Genomic DNA, 20441 nt, shown 5'->3' on the forward strand with positions numbered 1-20441 from the left:
TGTTTTATTCTGTTTAATTATCAATTTTAAAGAAACGAATGTCCAGAACATTCATATTGTGACTTTTTTCAACATGAGTATAAAAATACCTTACCGTCAAGAACAATTGAAAGGAGAAGAGGAAAACGCTAGCTTGCATGTACATATTCAAATATTTTGAAATACTACATATTACATGCATGGATTATGTACACATTCATGCTCTATTAAGAACATTGATTCCTGTATGTACTGTGGTGTGAGTTGGGGGATTAAACTCTCTAGGATCCATTTTTTTAAACTGGTCTGAGCAGAATGAACGGCTCTTAATTCATCATGGAATCTGCTGGAATGACCTCGAAAAGCACAACTGATGTAGCGCACACCAACTCCCCTCAGCTTATAGCTTTCTACGTGTAGAAGGAGTTTTTAAGGTAAGACTTATGAGACTAAAACACCAGGGAGGCTTAGTGAACCTAATCCAGATCAGAGTTACTTGTTATATACAGTAATCAAGGCAGAAATATGCACATGATTATTAAACCTCCATTCAGGTTTTTCCCCCTTTTCTCAGACGAAGCAACAGCTTTAAATATGACAGAGACGAGTAATGAAACTCATGCCATGAAGCTCCCTGTGCACAGTTTTTGTGCTGATGTTGATGCCACAGGAGGTTTGGAAATGTATACAGTCTGCTCTGCAGCTGAGCTGCTGTGGTTAATAACTGTTTCTATTCTCCAATAAGACCACTTACAGCTGATCATGGAATTTCTAGACTTGTATTACGTGGTATTCCACTACCACGCTCAAATCCAGCTCTTTAGAACAAATCTTTCCCCAGTGTTTGTAAAGGCAGAGTATCGTTATTTCATGAAGTTCTTAAATTAAATGGCAGGAACAGAATGATATTAAATGTCACTTTCAGTCATGATTCTTTTCAACTTGTGAATTTGCTGTAGGTCTAATACAGCTCTCATTTAATCTGTATTTTCACTTTATACCAAAGTATGAGAGAAATAGTCATCTTAGACACCTATTAACCAGTGAATGGCTCTTTCTTTCAGTCTTAGCCAGAGCTAGGAGTGATATACACTTCAATCTACAATCACCCATTCAGACAAATCATGCAAAATTTCCCAACATTGGTTATATCAAAGGCAGTGCAATAAGAAAAACGCTGCACACAAAACACAATGGAAATAGGAGAAATGACAACGGAAACACCAGAAACACTTCCCTTGTGCTTTTGGAAATCTGTTTTTCCCTATTTCCGTTGTGTTTTGTGTGCTTTTGCAGCGTTTTTCTTATTCCTGGTGTCTCCTTAAGTTGCAGTCTGTTTGGCCTCTCTGGGCCACCGTATGTCCACCTGTTGCTGCTGAATACTGTCTTGAGATGGTGTAGTCCCAAAAGGACTTGACAGAGAGGCTTAACAGAACTTGAACAGCTTTATAGCTCAGGAAATAAAATAAAAAATGACAAGAAAAGCCACCTAAACTGAAAACTAGAACTGATGACATAACAGAGCAAACAGGGCACAATCGAGGAGGCAATGACGACGAGATGACAACAGAGGAAAACTTAAATACACAGCATAATGAGAGGATGGACACGAACAGGGGAACAGACATGAAAGCAAGCAGGTTTTTAAAACTATATTATCATGAATGCTTTACTGATAGTCTAGGGTGAAGTAATAGTTATCATCAATATCAGTTGTCATGATTCCACTAATAGATGTATTAGAAAAAAGGGAATATTCAGAAAGTGTTATTGCAGAAACCATGTTTTATTAATTAATCAAGCTTATATGAAATGCTTATGAAAAACTGATAATTTAGCTGTCATCTGCATATCCCTACAATCATCTACCCGTACACAACTATGCAAAAGCCTTATTACAACGTACCTGGGTTTTCCTTTTTTTGGACCCAGAATGGCAGATTTCTTAAACTTCAAAATAATAAATGAAAATCACAAACTGCTACATTCTTCTTTCAGTAACAATATCCACTGCACAAGTGTTCAATTCACTGATTCACTCTTCATTGTGCTACCTCAGCCAGCCACCATGTGACCAGCTGCCTATGACCTGCAGCGTACGTCACGCAGACGGTTTCTCACTAAAACAGGAAACTACTCAGCACAAAGTCAGAGTCACTCAGATGGAACAAGGACTCTGTGTGTGCTGTAAAGCTGGCCAACATTTATTAAGGTAAATTTCAAATGAGATCATTTTCAAACATCTGACTCTTTTAAAAAGTAAACGTTGCGAATAGAAACGCGGTATCTAGGCAGCAAGTTGATCGCTGTGTGTTTTTCTGTGCGTATCAGTCTTTGCATTGCCCGGGGCATACCTGTTTTTTCCAAAGAAGGGCCTGAGATGTATTAAACATCAAAGAGGCCATGCAGACCTGGGCATCTCTTTGATGTCATCTGTGTCACCTGCTCTCTTTTCTGTACATGTTTATGTGAGTGCATGCTTCGGACCTGTTTAGCATGACGGCATCCTCCAGCGACCCAGCAAACGTTCTATTATAGAGTTATCACAAGCACATCTATGGACACTTACGAGTGTTCATGGCAGCTATAAAATCTATTAATGACAGGCTGTCCTGAGGATAAAGAAGGAAAAGCTCACAAGTATACAAGTATGCAGAGCTTAGGGGCCAACCATGATGTAACACGAGGGTGCACAGAGTAGCAGTTACGGATATGTGCGTGCATGCAAAGTTTTTACACCCGTGCAAACACAATTTTTCTCTCAATGGACATGTCTAATATTGCACAGTTTGCACCAAGGGGTGAAGTGGTTCAAAATAAGTTCTGACACCTTCTTTGAGCGCTGGCCAGACATTTCAGAAGCTTCTGGAGTTCCAGTGAAGCTGTGTTTGTTCAAGGTACTTCATCTTTGTCCACAGATCTAAATTTACAAGACTCAGATCTAGTTCTCCGGGTGGCTTGCATGCATGTGTGCCAACGTGCACACACACTTTGTGATTTGTCCGTCCCTTTAGGACTGTATATTTTTAGAGTGTGGGTAGTATTCTGACCTTTCATTAGATCTATACATAATGCTAAAGGATTTCAGGATGATTGTTGTTTACTCAGGTAACTAGGCTAGTTCATCTTATCACCATGCCTACTTTACATTACTTTACTTTACAAGAAATTAAGACAAGTTCCAGTAAAATAATCTAAAATGATCAGTATTATGATTATAAACAGAAGCTTCATGCACTCTGAGCTGAACAATATGGTCCATTTGAATAAAACTCAGCCTATAGAGCGACAACTCAGCCAATGGAGAGGCTACGATGTCCCGTTGACAGGATCCAATAGCAAGTTGCGTGAGATGGTGATTGTTCAAAAGCTATGCTAGAAGAGGAAAGAGGATCACTGTGTAGTTCACAGTTCAATTGTCTGTAATAAATGAAACAACAGAAGTACATGTTGAGATCCCCAAAGGTCATGGATATTCTTTTCTAACTCTTTTCCGTGAAGCATGGACGATGCTCTCTGGATGGGAAACCAGGTTATAACGTATTCAAAGTGCTTTATGAGAAGGCAAACAAGGAAATTGTCTTTAAACGCATCAGCGAGTGCCGTTATGCGTCTGTACAAATTTTACTGGGAGCAAAGGAGGAAGTGAGGTGACGTTCTTGTGTGGAGAAGAGGCTGGCGTGCGTGAATGGATCAACAAACAGAGAAGACTGCTGCTTGTTCCTCATTTCAATTTAACAGTCAACATGACGATGGTTAATCCCTAACTTTATCCAAGTATTTATTACTGTAGCCATGAAGATAACGGCCTCCAAACCTTAGTGAAGACGTCATTTTAACCCAAATCAGATGTCTTCAAAATCAAATTCAAACTATGCTCTTTAACAACACTTGATTAGGCTGCTTTTGTGCCTAAACCCAACCAAACCCTGAAAATCACAAAACGGATTCATTCCAAATACTGTAACACGTGTGTAACGCGCAGACAACAAAGATGTCTAATCAAAAAACTTATCTAGACAAGATGATTAAAAAATTGGACTTGTAGCAAATGAGTCACTTCACTGTTTCGAAGTTCTTGGTATCAGTCTGGAAGATGTCTCAGCTTTTCCGTACGTCTTTGTCTCTCTTCCACCTGTCCCATCAGAATGGGAATCTGCCAAGCCTGACGACAGGCTGTTCTCCCTCCTGCAGCCTGCCAGGGGATGGGAATACACACTGAGCTCATCCCTGGGCTGCCTGGCTGGTGGCATCCAACAACATACCTCTTCCAGCTTCACTGCATGCCTCTAGGTCTCCCATTCGAGCCAGTCCTTTTTCCAGCAGCAACTTTTCCATCAGAAATTAATCCCAAGCAATTACAATTTATCGAAATATAATTTAACTAGATTAGTCCTAACCTTCAGCCTCTGTAAATCTCACCTTTATCCCCCTTTCACCTCAGCGTTTAAACAAAGCAACCCCCCTTCAGTACTTCTCTTCTGAGGAGATGGTTGCCAGATTGGACCCCGTACATCAGGGCAAACTTTTCTTCCAACTGACAAGGAGGCACTTGACTCTGTTATTGTTTATGAAGAGAAAGCTGGGGTCAAGTTCACAGGCTGGGAGAGGGAAAGAGAGGGAGAAAGTCTGTTCCAGCTCCAGCCCCAGGAGGGAAAGCATAACTCAGCCGTGTTTGTGCTTCCCTAATACCTTTTGATTTTGCAGAAAATTGTGAGCTAAACTGCAGTGCACAAATATTCTCCAGAGCTTAGCTTCTTTGCCTCACCTCGCGGCCTCTCGCAAACCTGTACCCACTCTGCCCTGTCTGGTCGTGCATGTGCTTCTCTCTGAAAACAAAGACAGTAGCTGCCTGTCTGGCCAGCTCTAAGCAGAAATACAAATGTCTACAAAAGTAGCTTAGCTTTAACACCAGCTTTGGCATAAACACGGGGAACTGTTTTCTCAAGCTTTTGAAGAAGTAACACTTTGCAGCAGCTATTGCTAATTCTAATAGTTTCAATTCCGACAGGGATTTTTCCCGATTTGTTTACGCGTTTGCTAGAATTAATGGGGTCAGCTGAAGCAACTGCGGTATTCCTATTTTCCAACGTCAGAGGCCTACAAATGTTCAGCTCCGGCTGATGAAAACTGAATTTGTGCATGTCAAAAAGTCAAGAAGTGGTTCTTGAGCTTGTGAAAGATCTCTGGATGCTTCCGAGGTCTTTTTATCTGTCAGGAGTGATTTGAGAGGATGACAGGACAACGGCCAAAACCTGAAGACAACACGAACGCACAAACAAACATGGGGATGAAGGTGAGAGTGGTAAACTCCAGACACTGTGTGTGTGTGTGTGTGTGTGTGTGTGTGTGTGTGTGTGTGTGTGTGTGTGTGTGTGTGTGTGTGTGTGTGTGTGTGTGTGTGTGTGTATCCAGCGCTGCCTCAGCACTCTCTGACTTACACATGTGGTTCGTATTTAAGCCGTAGTGCTGTTCCACTGGACGATTTGGCTCTGTTCTTCTAATCGCACATTCCCTGTTTTTCTCCTTCTGCTCGGCTTTAAGTGGAGCAGATTTCATAAATATTTAGGCGTAATATAATAATATGTATAATGACTTCTCTCACTGAACTACTTTATTTATTTATCAGCCTACAAATCATTGTAATTTATAACAATATCTGATAAACGTTTTTCTGGGCTGGAGGTTTATTTTAGTCTCTTTTATGATCGATCTTTCAAAATGAAGTTTTTGAAAAGGGCAGGAACAGCATAATAAGCAACAGGATACAGAAGAAACAGCACAATACTGGGTCACTAAAATTATTAATGACTGGCACACAATATGTGTGTTTTTTTTAAAGATATATAGAAAAACATTTAAAAAAATAGTCTTTAAAATCGAAAACTCCTTTAATAAAAAGTAAAATATTTTTAGGATTGAATTATCTGATTTTACAGGGTTGTAAAACAAATCATTAGTTATAATCATTTCTGTCTGTGGTTACGGATCAACGGCGCACAATAGGACCCTCTCCACCTCAGCATCATCACCACCCCTCCACCCAACACGTACGCACACACACGCGCGCACCTTTCTCCATCCTTTTTAATATCTCTTTCCTCGTCAAACTCTGTAACCCCTTCTTCTGCCCAATGAGCGAGAGGAGCTATCAGCGCGAACCCTCCCTCATGTCTCTCTCTCTTTCTCTCTCTCCCCCCTCTCTCTCAGCTCGGACACTGTCCACCGTGCACTAATAAAGGAGAGATCCGGTGCTAGCATCCGACCCAGCACACAGCCGACAGAACCGCAGTCTCTCGTCTGAAAACACTTGGCTCCAGCGCTGATTCGGACCCTACTTTTGCCCCTGAACCAAGTTAAAAACAAAACAAACAAACGAAACGAAAACAAGGATAAGTGTTTGTGCGGGAACTAACTACCGACACTTGTTGCTCGCCTCTCCAGGTAAACCTCCAGTTGGCATCCAGAAGCTCTCAGTGGAGAGTCTGGTGCGCACATGGCACCGACAACGCGCTCCTCTCTTTGCTGACAGCCGCGCTCCATGAAGCCAAACATTGGATAATGAGGCCTCCCTGCTGCACGGCTACTCTCACACCTCACAATATCAAGTGAAGTTTGGAGTTTCTTCTGAGATTTGATTTTTTTTGTGGTCTTTTTTGGTACATTTGGGCTAAAAAAAAAAAAAAAAAAGTGAGGAAAAGTCATGTTGGGGTTAAACAGGATTCCCAGTCTCCGTGCAGCTCAGATTCAGCGCTGTGGTTCGCCGGCGGGAGCTAGACTCTCACCCCGATCTTCTTCATGCCAGAACGCCGGTGCCAGTTCGAGGATTTATTGCGCGTGTCTGTTGTTGCTGCTGCTTGTGACGCCTCGGGTGGACTCCTCATGGTGGTGAGTCTGCATCCATCACACATACTGGCCTACCTGCTACACTGATTTATTTACTACATCATCATCATTATTACGCTAATGATAATTCAGCATAACGATTTTAAATAATACAAATGCCCACAAAATATAACGGATTATTCTAACGAAACTGAAGCTTTAACTCAGCTCTATTTTCTTTCCCTAGAAAACTGTTCAGGGATCCAAAGCGAGATCAACTGTAACTTATGAAGATTATTTTAATCGCTTTTTTTCCGAAAGCAAAAAAGAAACAAAAAACCCCAAAAACCTTCATTCCAGCTAATTTTCCAGCAGCGAACAGAAAAGGCGGTTATGAGGGTTTGGATCAGTTAATTTATTATCGCGGACGCACTGCACAGCTGACAGTGCTTCTCTCATCGGAACTGATGGCAACATTTTAATACTCTCTTTTTCCCTTTCTTTTCTTTTTTTGTTTAGAAAATTTTATGCAGAATCTAAATGTGCTGGGTTGTAATAGTCGCATATCTGCCACCACAGATTGCGCTCACGACTGATTTTACGAGGTAGTGAGTGTAAAGAAAAACTCTTAATGCGCTTTTCTGTCATCGTCCAATTTAATTCCAACTGACTCGAAAATGAGCAAAGAGCACGACAGGACGTTAAAGTAAGAAAAAGAAAATCGTATGAGTTCATGAGTAAGATTCAAACTTCTAAAATGCCTTTTCTTCGTGTCGGTGTGCTGGAATAATAATAGAGCGATAAACGTAATTTATGTCGGCGCTGTTGGCTGAGCGCGTGTTCGGCTCAGCTGGAGCCCGCATTGGACGAGGCACAGCAGTCATTAATTCACCAGGTACCACTCACAAACACACATGACTTCACTAAAACACCACCCAAACCAGCCGCGCGGAGCGTAGGCGAACGGGTTAAAAAATATCTCAGTGCCTGCGCACTAACATAAGTGAAAATGTCCATGCCTGTGAGTGTGTTTACAGGAGAAGTGTCTGTGTGTGGGCAGGCGTAGCGATGATGGAATGCCTAATAGTTTGTGTAGATTGAAAGCAGTTATGGGTAGAGGCTTTGACTTGGCATTACTGACTTTGGGTGGGATTCAGTGTGTAGGAGATATACTGCTTCCTCTAACTGTTCCTTATATTTATTCATAGATTTATTTGTTTGTTTGTTTTTGGTGGATGGCTGCTGAGTGGTGACATGGACAGATCAGGAGCTGTACCACCTTAGGGTGGGAGCAAAAATGTTACGGGCTGTTGTAGCCACTTCAGAAATGAGCAAAATAATATGTTCGATTTAATAAAATTGCTGTATATGTTCATCCGAAATGAAGACTTTGCTGTATTAATTGGGAGGGGACGATAAAACAGAGATGTGAGTGTGTGTTGCTGACATTCATCCTTTGTGCGTGCCTCTATCAGAAGTTTAACTTGGGTTCCTTATATGTAACAGAAAAGAAAAGTAATTTCATATTTACTTGGTCTGTTTTCTTTTTCTTTTGCATTAGTTACAAGTTCTGTCTGTGTCATTTAAAATCAGAGCCCAGCTCGGTGTCACCATGTCTCCCAGTCGTCTTCCTCTGGTGACCCACAGTGCAGAAAGTTGTTTTAGACCTGTGGATAATGATTTACTATCCTATAAAATCCACAAGTCCTCCTTACTCTCAGAAAGAGGGCGAGAGCGAAGAGAGAAAATTAAGTGTGAATTGCTGCTCTGGCACTTTCCTTTGATGAGCACTCTGTTCTTTTTTCCCTCCCCTCTAATCCCTCTCTGGGGAGTGTAGAGTCTCCAGTCTCCATCCTCTTGCCCGGCCTCATAAAACATGGCCACACAGCTACAGGCTCCCTGGCCTCTCCTCACTGAACCGCCAAAGCCTTGTGACTACGAAGCTGCAAGAGGTCTCGCGCTCACGCACACACACCGAGAGGCCTATCACAATTAGAGTTTATTCTGGGCAATCTCAATGCACCATTTATCTTGATAGGACATTGTAAAAGTCTGTTTTATTATGGCGAGGGAGAGAGACTGCAAGAGGCATGCAGGGGAACAGTGAGCAAGATGAGAGCAATCAGGCAGAGGACAGAGAGGAATAAAGTGAGTAAATGGGTTCTTAGTTTGACAGGGTTATTGGAGGCCCCAGACGTCCTGCTCTGATTTGTGACAGCATGATTTCAACTATGTCTTTGGGAAACATTTAAACACACATACACACACAGGTCTTGTGGGGAGAGGTTAAGTGCTTATTTATTTGGAGAGCGGAGTAAATGGTTTCCACTCCCCTCCTACTCGCAAACCTTAAACTGTTAAGTGTAGTGAACTCTGACTTACAGAGGACTGGAACTGCTGCTCACCACCTATAGGTGCGTTTTTCCACTTGTGCCTACATGTTCTCATAAGGGCACCAGGGTTTAGCAATCAGTTACAATATATAATCAATCGCTCTTGCCTGCTGATTTTTGAGTACGCATGGCCAGGGGATGGTGGATTCAGTTTGAAATAGCTCTAAATGTGTTTGTTTGTTTATCGTAGGTATATCGGCGCACTCGGTGCCCGTGTAATCTGTGACAACATCCCCGGCCTGGTGAACAAGCAGCGGCAGCTTTGCCAACGCCACCCTGACATCATGCAGGCAATTGGGGAGGGAACCAAAGAGTGGATCAGAGAGTGCCAGCACCAGTTCAGACACCATCGATGGAACTGCAGCACACTGGACCGTGACCACACTGTCTTTGGACGTGTCCTGCTGAGGAGTAAGTCTGCGTGTGTGTGGAAAGTAAATGTGATGCCAGAGGGAATGGAGGGTGAAGCCAAGCTCTGACTGTGACTATGGGAATCCTCATTTTCACCTTTCTCGTTCAGTTTTTCTTCCTTTTCTTTCACTTCTCTTTGTTCTCTCTTGCTTTTCCTACTTTACGTATGCTAGTACGCCGTGTTTACAGTCAGCAATGGACTGTTGTAATGCTTATGCCTCATCAATAAACACACACACACATCAAGACGTGGAATTGTCGTCATTTGGTTTTTCAGCCCCTGCCAGAAATTTCAACTTTGCTGCACAGTCATGCATACACACAGGCACAGTCCCATACATATTTTTCTAAGGCAGCGGATGTGTAATTCATCCTCTTGAAGACCTTTACAAGTGAGAACAATCACCTGGTGATTTAGCATTGAAGATTAAATGATACGTTATTCATAATTATTTTCTTTCCCAAATGCTTTCTCAGCACTAAATGACTATTGTTGCATTCTGAATGTAGCATGGGTACAGGTACAAGGAGTGTCACTGTGATGCTAATCCTTCAAATTATATGCATGGATTATGCTTTTTGTTTCACTTTGTTGCATAGAAGGAAATCCTCCATTAGCAGCTGCTCACTGTTGTGTCGGGGCGCAGGTTGTTTGTCTCCGCGAACTCGGTTTCTTTTTTTTTTTTTTTAATGACATCAGAAACAGCAGTATGCGACATTACGTGATGGCAGAGCTTCAGTTCATCCTTTGTCTTTTTTTTTTTTTTTTTTTTTTTTTTTTTTTTTTTAATAAATAGGACAGGGGGAATGAATGAGAGAAAGAGGGGGAGAGAAAGAAAGAAAACCAAAGGGGAGAAGAGACGGTGAGAAGGGGGGGGAAGAGAGAGAAAAAAAAAAAGAACTCCTGGGTCACCTGTATGGAGAAAAAAAAAAACAAACAAAAAAAACAAACAGAGGAGACAGCAAACAACAAAGAGCAACATAATAATAGAGAAAACAAAGCACCATCACAATAAACTAGCTAGTCATAGATATCAGTATTTACTAAGTAATAAACGATATTGTGCAGCACGCAAGATAGACAGCGCACAGTGTGCTTTGAGGCAGCAGCCAAGAAAGCTTTAGTCCGCGTCTGTGAATACCCATGTGTGCATACCTGTGTGGATCAGCATGCTTGCATTCCAAAGGTTTCTCCATGTAATGATCTGCGAACTCGGTTTCTGACATCACTGACTTTCCGTGGCCTGCTACTGCTATCCCAAGCATGTGTGGGGGCTGATGATGCATGGAACAAAAAGTAGCAGATATGGAGATAAAGGCTGCATGTGTGTGTGGGGTGGAGAGGAATAAACAGTAATGTAGATGTAAATATTTAGAGAGATATTCTCACTGTCAGACAAACATCGCAGGTTTGAAAGATGACCAGCAGTGCCCTCCCCAGCCCTCTCCCACATACAACCCCGCCCCACCCCCACTGCCCCCATCTCCTCACAGACGAAATGGGACACTCCAGTGAATACAGAGCATGCAGGTTGGATCGCACAAACTCTTCAGGAGCAGGGTGAATGTGAAGTGTCCCACCCTTAGTTAGCTAAAGTGCTGGTATTTTCATTTCGTGAAACTTAATCCTTTGACACATTTTGAGAAGAAGGTCTCGCTTCACTAATGCAGCTAGGTGCTAAAAGCTTGAAATGCAAAAGCGCTTCTGATGAATGCAGTCAGCATTACTGTATCCTAGCTTCTTCCAGGTTATCAGACAAATGCAAGCATCTTTAAAAGGAGGGCGCACGCGGTGGTTCAGCTAAAGATATGAAGTGCAAATCAAACATGAACATGAGAAATAAACCTGAGCGCTTTTCTAGCCTGAGTGCGTTGGATCAAAATGCAAATGTCTCAATTACGGTTTATACTTCCAGGAGCTGAATGTTCCAAGATGATGCTCACTGAGTCCATCCAACTAATGATTTTTGGATTTCTGTTAAATGCCACTTGTTTTCTCAGGGCGAGATTGTGAAATCATTAGGGCTTTTATCTTTATCGACTTTCATGGCTAATTTCTGTTTAAATATCCTGACCTGGGCAAACTGACAGACCAAATAGCCAAGTTATTGCTTGTGAAATTCACTAGCAGCCAGTTTTAAAAATAGAGATTAACGACCTCATTTCAGTTTCACTTCAGGTTCTCCCGTTTGCTTTGAACTTTGAGCACAGAGACACCAAATAAAAATGGTTTTTATCCCGTCGATAAACTGTCTAAAAATGAAGAAGCTCCTTGCCTCTTGCTGCCATGTTTTTTGGATTGTTCATTCCCGGAGGTGCTGCAAAAAGCAACTGTGACCAAACACTATATCTAATTCTCTCTGTGTCTTTGGCCAAACAAAAGATGAGTCATATTCTAAAGAACGAAAGAGACCAGAAAAGAACAGATGAGCAGAGCAATGGTAGATAATGCTGTCATGACATCACCCTGGCGCTGATTAATGGGGTATCACTGTGTCTGTATTCAAACAATTTATGTGAGCAGAGGAGAGCCCCACAGCTAGGATTATTTCCATGATAATATTTAAACAGAGCTGGTGTATACTCTACTTCAAGCCTGATATGCCCTGTCAGCTGCACCTTCAGTGTCCTCATACCTAGGCCCTGTCATAGCATTATGTATATTTGTGTATGCATGATAACATGTGGGCTGCAAAGTCTTTGGAACTCAGAGAATCTATTGCATGGCATGATATGAGTAACTGCAGTTTCCGTATTCAGAAACGGATTATGTTATTCTAACCTCTACCCCCATCTAACCTCTGTTTCTCATTTGGCTTTTCTGCTTTTACTCTCAGGCAGCCGTGAAGCAGCATTCGTCTATGCCATCTCCTCAGCAGGAGTAGTCTACGCGCTCACTCGAGCCTGCAGCCAGGGGGAGCTGAGGACGTGCAACTGCGACCCACACAAACGCGGACGAGATAAAGACGATAGAGGAGAATTTGACTGGGGTGGCTGTAGCGATAACATCAACTACGGGATAAAATTTTCCAAAACCTTCATAGATGCCAAAGAGAGAACGGTCCGAGATGCTCGGGCACTCATGAACCTACACAACAACCGCTGTGGCAGAACAGTAAGTGTGTGACTGCTATGCATTGAGACACACTGAACATAAGGAACCCCTGATGTGGATGTTTCAAGCGTACATTTAACAACATTTAAAAGCAAACAGACACTTTCAGTTTTATATTCGCGAACTGGATAATCATCAGTGGCTTTCACAGTTACATTGTTACTGAATCTACATGTGAAAACTATGGTGGCCCTGAAAGGTTAAAAACACTGCTGATTAAGAAAACAGGAGCAAAATAGAAAAATGCTGCAAAAGCACAAATAAACGAGTTAGCGCGTTACAGCGCTAATGGTAAATGGCCTGTATTTGTATAGAGCTTTTACTAGTCCCCCCTAGGGACCCCAAAGCACACACACATTCACACACTGGTGGAGGCAGCTACAGTTGTAGCCACAGCTGCCCTGGAGCAGACTGACAGAGGCGAGGCTGCCATATCGCGCCATCGGCCCTTCTGGCTAACACCAGTAGGCGGTAGGTGAAGCGTCTTGCCCAAGGACACAACGACCGAGACTGAACGAGCCGGGGCTCGAACCGGCGACCTTCCGATTACAAGGCAAACTCCCAACTCTTGAGCCACGAGCGCCCCGTGGTAAAGTCTTAAAAGTGAAAACAGGATTTGTTTTGGTTATTAGCAGGATAGAACCAGTCATGTACAGCCAGCAATGCAGCATATTTGCTCTTTTCCACTTAAAAGCACGGCTGCAGCACCTTCATGCATAGAGCCTGGTCAGTGCTCTGTGTATGGCTTATTTAGCAACTCACAAATACACAACAGTTGCAAGTTTTAGAGTTTTAGTACTGTTTACATTCACTTGGACTGTTGGGACTTAGGGTTGGTGGGGGTGTTCCAGATTAAGATTTTGACATCTTATATAATCTGGAAGAGCACAACAACAAATCAATAATTGTATAACATTTACACACAGTCTTATTAGAATCTAGTGAATAAAACACACGTTACCCTGCATTTCTTTTTCTCCCTCACTACTCCAAACATTCTGTCTCAGTGCGATCCTTCACATGTTTTGGTTTTTGTCACTTCTGCAGCTGTTTCATCACATTAATGTCTCTCAAAAACACTTCCATTGTGTTTTGTGTGTTTTTGCTGTTTTTTTCTTAAATTGCAGTGTGGTTGACCTCTCAGGGCCACCGTAGAAACCATCTAGGCAGAGATGAAAACGGTGTTGTCTTTAATTCTAATCCGATGTGAATCGGATTCATTACAAAATTCAGTAGAACATCTCTTTCTGGAAATGGCATCCAGCCCCATGGTAATTTGCTGATGGCAGTGACGTTGGGAAATTCAGTAAAAAACAAGCTAATTAACTCAAAATCTGAGCTAACAAAGCTAAAACTACCCACAAGACATTGGGTGTAGTAAGAGGTGCATTTAATGAGGAAATATGTCATAATTTGCATAAAAGAAAATAAAAATAAAAAATCCTGCAGTGGTGCTGCATTCTGAGAATTTGCAAAATCTCCTTCACTTAGGCGGTGAAGCGCTTCATGAAGCTGGAGTGTAAATGTCACGGAGTGAGCGGCTCTTGTACGCTACGGACATGCTGGAATGCTATGTCAGACTTCAGGAAGACGGGTGACTACCTGAGGAGAAAATACAACGGGGCTATCGAGGTGATGATGAATCAAGATGGGACAGGTCTCACTGTAGCTAACAAGGACTTCAGGAAGCCTACCAAAAATGACCTGGTGTACTTTGAGAGCTCCCCGGATTACTGCCTGCAGGACAAAGCAGCAGGTAAGACGGCAGAACTGAAAGACGGGGAAGCATTTTCTCATGGATGTTGATGGATTGCCCCGACTGTGTTATGTTTTAGTGGTGTTATGTGTATGCTGTGTGTATACTCATGCATGACTAGTGTGTTTGTGTGTGTCCGTGTGTGTGTGTGTGTGTAATGGTAGTCAGATAACACAGCCTGTGTGATGTCTGTGGAAGCTAATATCCTTGTACCCTGGGGAAACAGCCGTTGACGGCCGTGACCACCTGACCTCTGTCAGTCTCTGTCAACGCACACACACATATACACATGACCCCATGGTCCGGGGATGTCTTCATCAACCTTTGCACAATGCACCTGATCATTTATGTCCGTTTCTGATTGGCTCTTTGATGGATGCATTACTATCAGACAGTTTTTGGGGCACTGACATCAATGCCCGCATCACCGAGAAGCTCTTCCCAGTTCTCCCTCACCCTTGCTCCCTTTGTCTGCCTTTTCCTTTGCCCCTCATCTGTCCTCCCCCTCTTTCTCACCTTCCCAGTGGAATCCACAGCCTAGGGACACAAGCAGCTAATTTAATTTCTGTCTGTCACAGTCTCTCTCCCTCTCTGTCTGTCTGAACTAAGCATAGCTGGAGGCCAAAGTGGGCCTCAGAGTGTGAGAGCCTGTCTGTCTGTCACGCTCCACTGTCCATTTAACCCGCACACACACACCCATACACACACATAGGGTGGCTTCAAAGGGAGCAGTGGCTTGGGAAAGGCAGTGTAACTATAGGCCACTCTACCAACACCGCATAGTTGTGTGTGTGGGTTTGTTGTTCTACGGGCAGCTTGTTGTGATAGGTAGCAGTTCAAACAGGGAGCTTCTCACACCAAACATGAGCGCTAATCTCGTTTGGGGTGACTTTCACATAAGACACAGACGATATGAAACGGCAACGCTACGATACATTCACTATTGGCCAACACGTTGCACTGATCAAACCTCTGACTTCTGTTGCAGAAATTAAAAAAAAGATTATTATTTGTATTACAGTGATTGCAAAGGCAAAGATAAACGTGTTTATGGGACGTACTTAAAGATGGTGAATTTTTAAAAAAAGTAAATTGTTGTACTTACATATTTCTGTTTTTAGCAGCCAGAGTACCTATCTTCTGATCATATCTTATTGTATTTCATTTTTGTTTTATAATTCAGACATGCAGCTCTGCCTCTTTGTTGCGCAGCCACGTTTCTAATAAAGATTTTGGTTGCTTGAAAAACAAGACAAAGATATTTATCAGATGTTCAACACATTGGATCCAGGTGTGCTCCTGCAGGGCTGACGTTACCTGCTTGCCTCCATGTTTATCCTTGTGCCAGAATCACTTCATACCTTCTATGGCACAATTTTCATCCTCTTTATACTTCCCAAAGACAGTTTGCTTTGGCAGGTGATTGGTCAGCCATCGGGAGACGTGACCTAACTGCTACATGCTCTTCCTAATGTTTTTCCCCGTTGTCTCGGTCTCGTTATGTCTTGCCACCTGATGGAAAGTATCTGGCGAGAGGGCTGCTGGGTGTGCTAAACTGTGTGTGCTTGAGAAATGTCTCTTTTTTTAAAAAAACCAAAAAAAACCCCAAGATGCTAAAGGTTTAATTTTATGTTTGCAATATATTTAAAAACAACCTGGATAAGAGTCATGTTTACCACTGTGTTATTTCACCTCTTCTTCTAGCAGCACTGTAAATGTTTGGGAGCTAAGCAGACTGCTGCAGATCTAAAATGTTTTCCCATTCTTGTTAGATATCAAGGCCTCCTTTGCATCATTTTATAATGCGCTGAATGTTTTCTGCACTGCAGGCAGCCTGGTGGTGCCGTGCTGCAGTAATACATGCAGGATGTGGTTTGCTGTTGTCTTCCTGAAATAAGCAAGTCATTGCCTGAAAAAGACTTAATTTGGACAGCAGCCTATGTTACTCAAAAACCTGCAACATTCTTTTATATATATATATATTTTATAAGCTCTAAATTATGTATTCATTAAAAAAACATACACAATGTCTTAACTTTTTAGGAAATTAAGTTTTACTTTTGCTGACAGCTACTAACAAAAGGAGCCAATGCGTAAATGCAGCCATGTTGCGACCAGATGAATTTCAGATATGAAAATAGGAGGGGAAGACAAAAAAGAGTGTAGATAAGGATGACTGAATTATGATCAATCTAAATAATTCAGAACACTTTTAGTGTATGGTATTTTATGCACAAGTTGAGACCTGTAAATCATCAGCGTGACTCTATCGATATCAGCCTTGTGTTTAGAGCTGAGTAAGTAGCAGAGAAGTGAAACGGGACCAGTAAATTCTGTTTTGCCATTCTGTTGCAGGTTCCCTGGGCACAGCCGGACGGGTCTGCAATAAGACATCGCGCGGCACAGACGGCTGTGAGGTCATGTGCTGTGGGCGTGGCTACGACACCACGAGAGTCAAGCAAATCACCAAGTGCGAGTGCAAGTTCAAGTGGTGCTGCTCTGTGGAGTGTAAGGACTGTGAGGAAGCTGTAGACATACACACGTGCAAGGCTCCCAAACGAGCTGAATGGCTGGACCAGACCTGAGGACACGCCCCCTACGCTCCCTGCAAAGCAACCCCGCCCCTTTCCCCTGTGCAGGATATCCTGTGGAACACGGCATTCTGGGAAAGTTTGTCCAAAAGTGCTCTGGATCTCCGCCTTCCCCTTTCCCGCAACCTCGACTCAATGCATGGCTTTTCTCCCCGTCTCTGTGAAAGCACTAGAATTCAGTACCCGTCAATATGAATTAATACCCATTAGCCCCTGTTTGTGAAAGGCCCTGAGACTGAACTGCTGGGATCAGATGAACAGTGATACCACCTTTGGGGTTCAGGTGGGTTAGGCTTTCACTGAAGACTCAGTTGTTGGGTTGAAATGGTTTGCTGCTTTCATGATGCTTTAAAGACGAATTTTGACATTAACTGAGCCTTCAGACATATCCAGTATTATTACAACAACATCATATACTCACATAACGTTGCTTCGTTTTGGGGGAAACACACTTTTACCTAAAAAAGAAAACGAAAAAAAGAATACTAGGTTGGACTTGGTAAGTGCAATTTGAGTGGACATCTGAGTGTAAGTTTGGCTGTGTGCGGCCAAGCAGTCCAAACAGAGGACTAACAGACGACGGAGACACAGACATTGTGTTATTGGAACTTTGAATGCGACTGCGAAAACAAAAAAACAGAAGAAGAAGGAAAAAAAGCTGTTTAAAGCGATTTATTTAAGCTGTAAAGTGCTGTTTGGTTTCTCTTTCGAGGAAGACGCTGCACTACATTGGCTGACAAAAGGAGAGAGAAGAGCACTCCCATTACTGTGATTATCTGGTGTGCTCCAGTTTTCAGCTTGCTGCTGAGAAGAAGATGAAGAAAACCGAGGCCTTGATGGCTGTTCAGTCACACCAAACCATAACATCAGACAGATTTCACTTCTTTGCTCTTCATCTTGCTTGTATAACATTGTGTATATTGCCTTATCTAAGCAGATGTTCATATGAAATATATGGTGCATTAGTCTGACACTGGAATCCTGGTTTTTTGTTCAGATGAGCATATCGAGGCTGCAGAGCCAGTCTGTAAACATTACATGCTGTCATAACGTGCCGTGTTATTGCCCACACACACACACACACACACACACACACACACACACACACACACACACACACAATGGAGCACTAATAATACAATCTATGTCAGTACAAAGGCTGATTCTGTGTGGGTTGGGGAGGGTGTGTGATATCAGTCAAGGGGAGGGAAGTGTTTGATTAAAGGCCCAGCTTAAACCCCAACCCCTGCTGGCCCTATCCCACCCTGCGCTATGTGGAATTCCAGGTGGGTCCCAGGCTAATGACTAGATGGCTGTAATTACCCGGGGCTGTTGATAGCTGGTGATTGGACATGGTTGTGCCACAGAGGACCTAGTGTGGGCTCCTGCTGGGACCACATTTAATCAAAGGCTTCTTGGCCGGCTTATCAAAGGGAATACTTTTCCAGCAATCTTCTTTGCTTCAGCCCCCTCAGCTCCCCAGACTCTGTCCAGTTCAGTCTCAGTTATATTAGAGAGTCCAGAGACTCCCGATAAGATGTACGGGATATCACATACAAGAACAAAAAGACCTGACAGATAAAGCTTTGAACTGCTGCTTCTTCACCACAGCTAAAATTTGTCTTATTACAATTTTTTGATGTAAGGTTGTAATACCTGAAGCTGTTTCAGAAACCATCCGTTCTTCTCCTCAGCCCGGAGAGATCATCTCTGGGCTCTCTGCATCTGCAGGCTGTGGTCTGGAGACCACAGTGGTCTTTTAATAGCCATGGGAGGCCAATATCATTAGATAAGATAAGCTTTATTGTCCCTTAGGGTAATTTTATCAAGCCATTCCAGTCACTGAGACTATTCTAGTGCCAGCGTCCGGTGGCAGAGTCTATCTGTGTCCTGGATGCCAGGCTGGGAGCATTCCAGTTCAAGAGTATGACAGGCAAACCATTACTCTTTGCTGCTGGCAGGCAGCAGGAAGAGAAGAGGGAGGCTGTACTAACTGAGGGGACAAATAAAGCATCAAACAACACAGAGGGTTTAAAGGATACATCATTTTCTTGGTCAGCTTAGATCCTTTCCTGTTTGGTTACTGGCACAGTAGGTTAGGATTACTCACTAAATTAACTGCTGCATTTAGGATTTTTTTAATTGGGTAGCTTAACTAACACAAACAGTAAGATGCAGAATAGCCAAAGTAAACAAACCAAAAGTAGGACACAATTTTGCAAAGATCCGTCACATTTTAGAGACTGCACCGCTCATCTCGAGGAAAGTTTTTGGAGGTGGTTGGTTTTCCAGTACAGCGAGGAATTATTTCATGATTACTGACATTACAGGTGTGCCAGCGTGTTCTGACTTCCAAATAAAGAAGCCACCCCTTTTCCCCTGTTGTAGCAGCGCTTGCCATGTTTCCAGTTCTCAGCAATTAACTTAGTGGGCTATTATCAAAATCAATACAAACAATGGCCAAAGCTGTAACATAAAATCTAGGCTGTAGTAAATCAAAGTTATCCGTTAATCCCGTAAGGCCAAGTAGCCTGACTTGGATCACTGCTTTGAGAGGAGCTTTGTGGTAAAGTCACAAGGTACAAGCGCTGCTCAGATGGAGCTGAATTTTCTGCATTTTCTCTTTAAAAAGCAGAGAGCGTTCAAACTGGTATAATGAAAAATGCTGCTGTAAGTGTCTTTGGATTTTTCTCTCTCTCGCTTTTTTTTTACAGTTTTTTTTTTCACATTTTCTAAATTTTTGAGTGTTTTTTCATTTTAAACACTTGCTCTATATTTTCTCTGTCTTGCTCTCTAAACTCCTCCTGTGTCTCAGTACTGACAGTTAAAAAGATTGATAAACCTTATGCCCCGGCTGTAATGCGTGTCAGTCTGAGCTCTGGGAGCCAAATGACAACAACTCTGAGAATAGAGAATGAACTCCGGTTACATATAAATCCGTGAACACTCATGCTAGAGGTACATAGGCAGAACTTAAGCTTACACTGGAAGAGAGATTTTAATGACAGTGGGGAGGAAGACGCTGACTTAAACTGGTAGATTTAGGAGAGAAAGAAATGTATAAGGTTACCCAGAGAGCTGGCGGGCATGTTTATCAGCAGATCCTAATCTGAGCCAAACTATGCTCCTCACAATTCATCATCATTACCCGCCCCGTGTGGCACATCTCTTTGACCGCCCTCCATCCACCTCCCCCCTCCCTCGACCACCTCCGATACAGGCGTCCTGTTGGTGGGAATCTAGCCGGAGATCCACCTTGGGGGTGGTCTGGGTGTCGGCCATGCGATCTGTTTTGCACACATATTCACATGTACGTACCTGCACGCTTGTATAGCACCCCATCACTGCTCCCTGAACTACCCTATCACCTG

The 20441-nt window shown here is 42.8% G+C and overlaps 1 protein-coding gene across 1 annotated transcript; it reads left to right on the top strand.

Annotated features, from left to right (window-relative positions):
* The first annotated feature begins 2114 nt into the window (after positions 1 to 2114).
* LOC101476551 (protein Wnt-2b-A) lies at positions 2115 to 18041 on the top strand. The gene is made up of 6 exons (XM_004558821.2): positions 2115 to 2191; positions 6190 to 6867; positions 9388 to 9608; positions 12446 to 12723; positions 14215 to 14479; positions 16835 to 18041. Exons 2-6 carry the CDS (start codon positions 6683 to 6685, stop codon positions 17062 to 17064), a joined length of 1179 nt encoding a protein of 392 aa, XP_004558878.1. The 5' UTR covers positions 2115 to 2191; positions 6190 to 6682; the 3' UTR covers positions 17065 to 18041.
* The last annotated feature ends 2400 nt before the right edge of the window (positions 18042 to 20441 follow it).

Source organism: Maylandia zebra, linkage group LG20 (assembly GCF_041146795.1).
Source record: "Maylandia zebra isolate NMK-2024a linkage group LG20, Mzebra_GT3a, whole genome shotgun sequence".
Classification (NCBI taxonomy): Eukaryota; Metazoa; Chordata; class Actinopteri; order Cichliformes; family Cichlidae; genus Maylandia; species Maylandia zebra.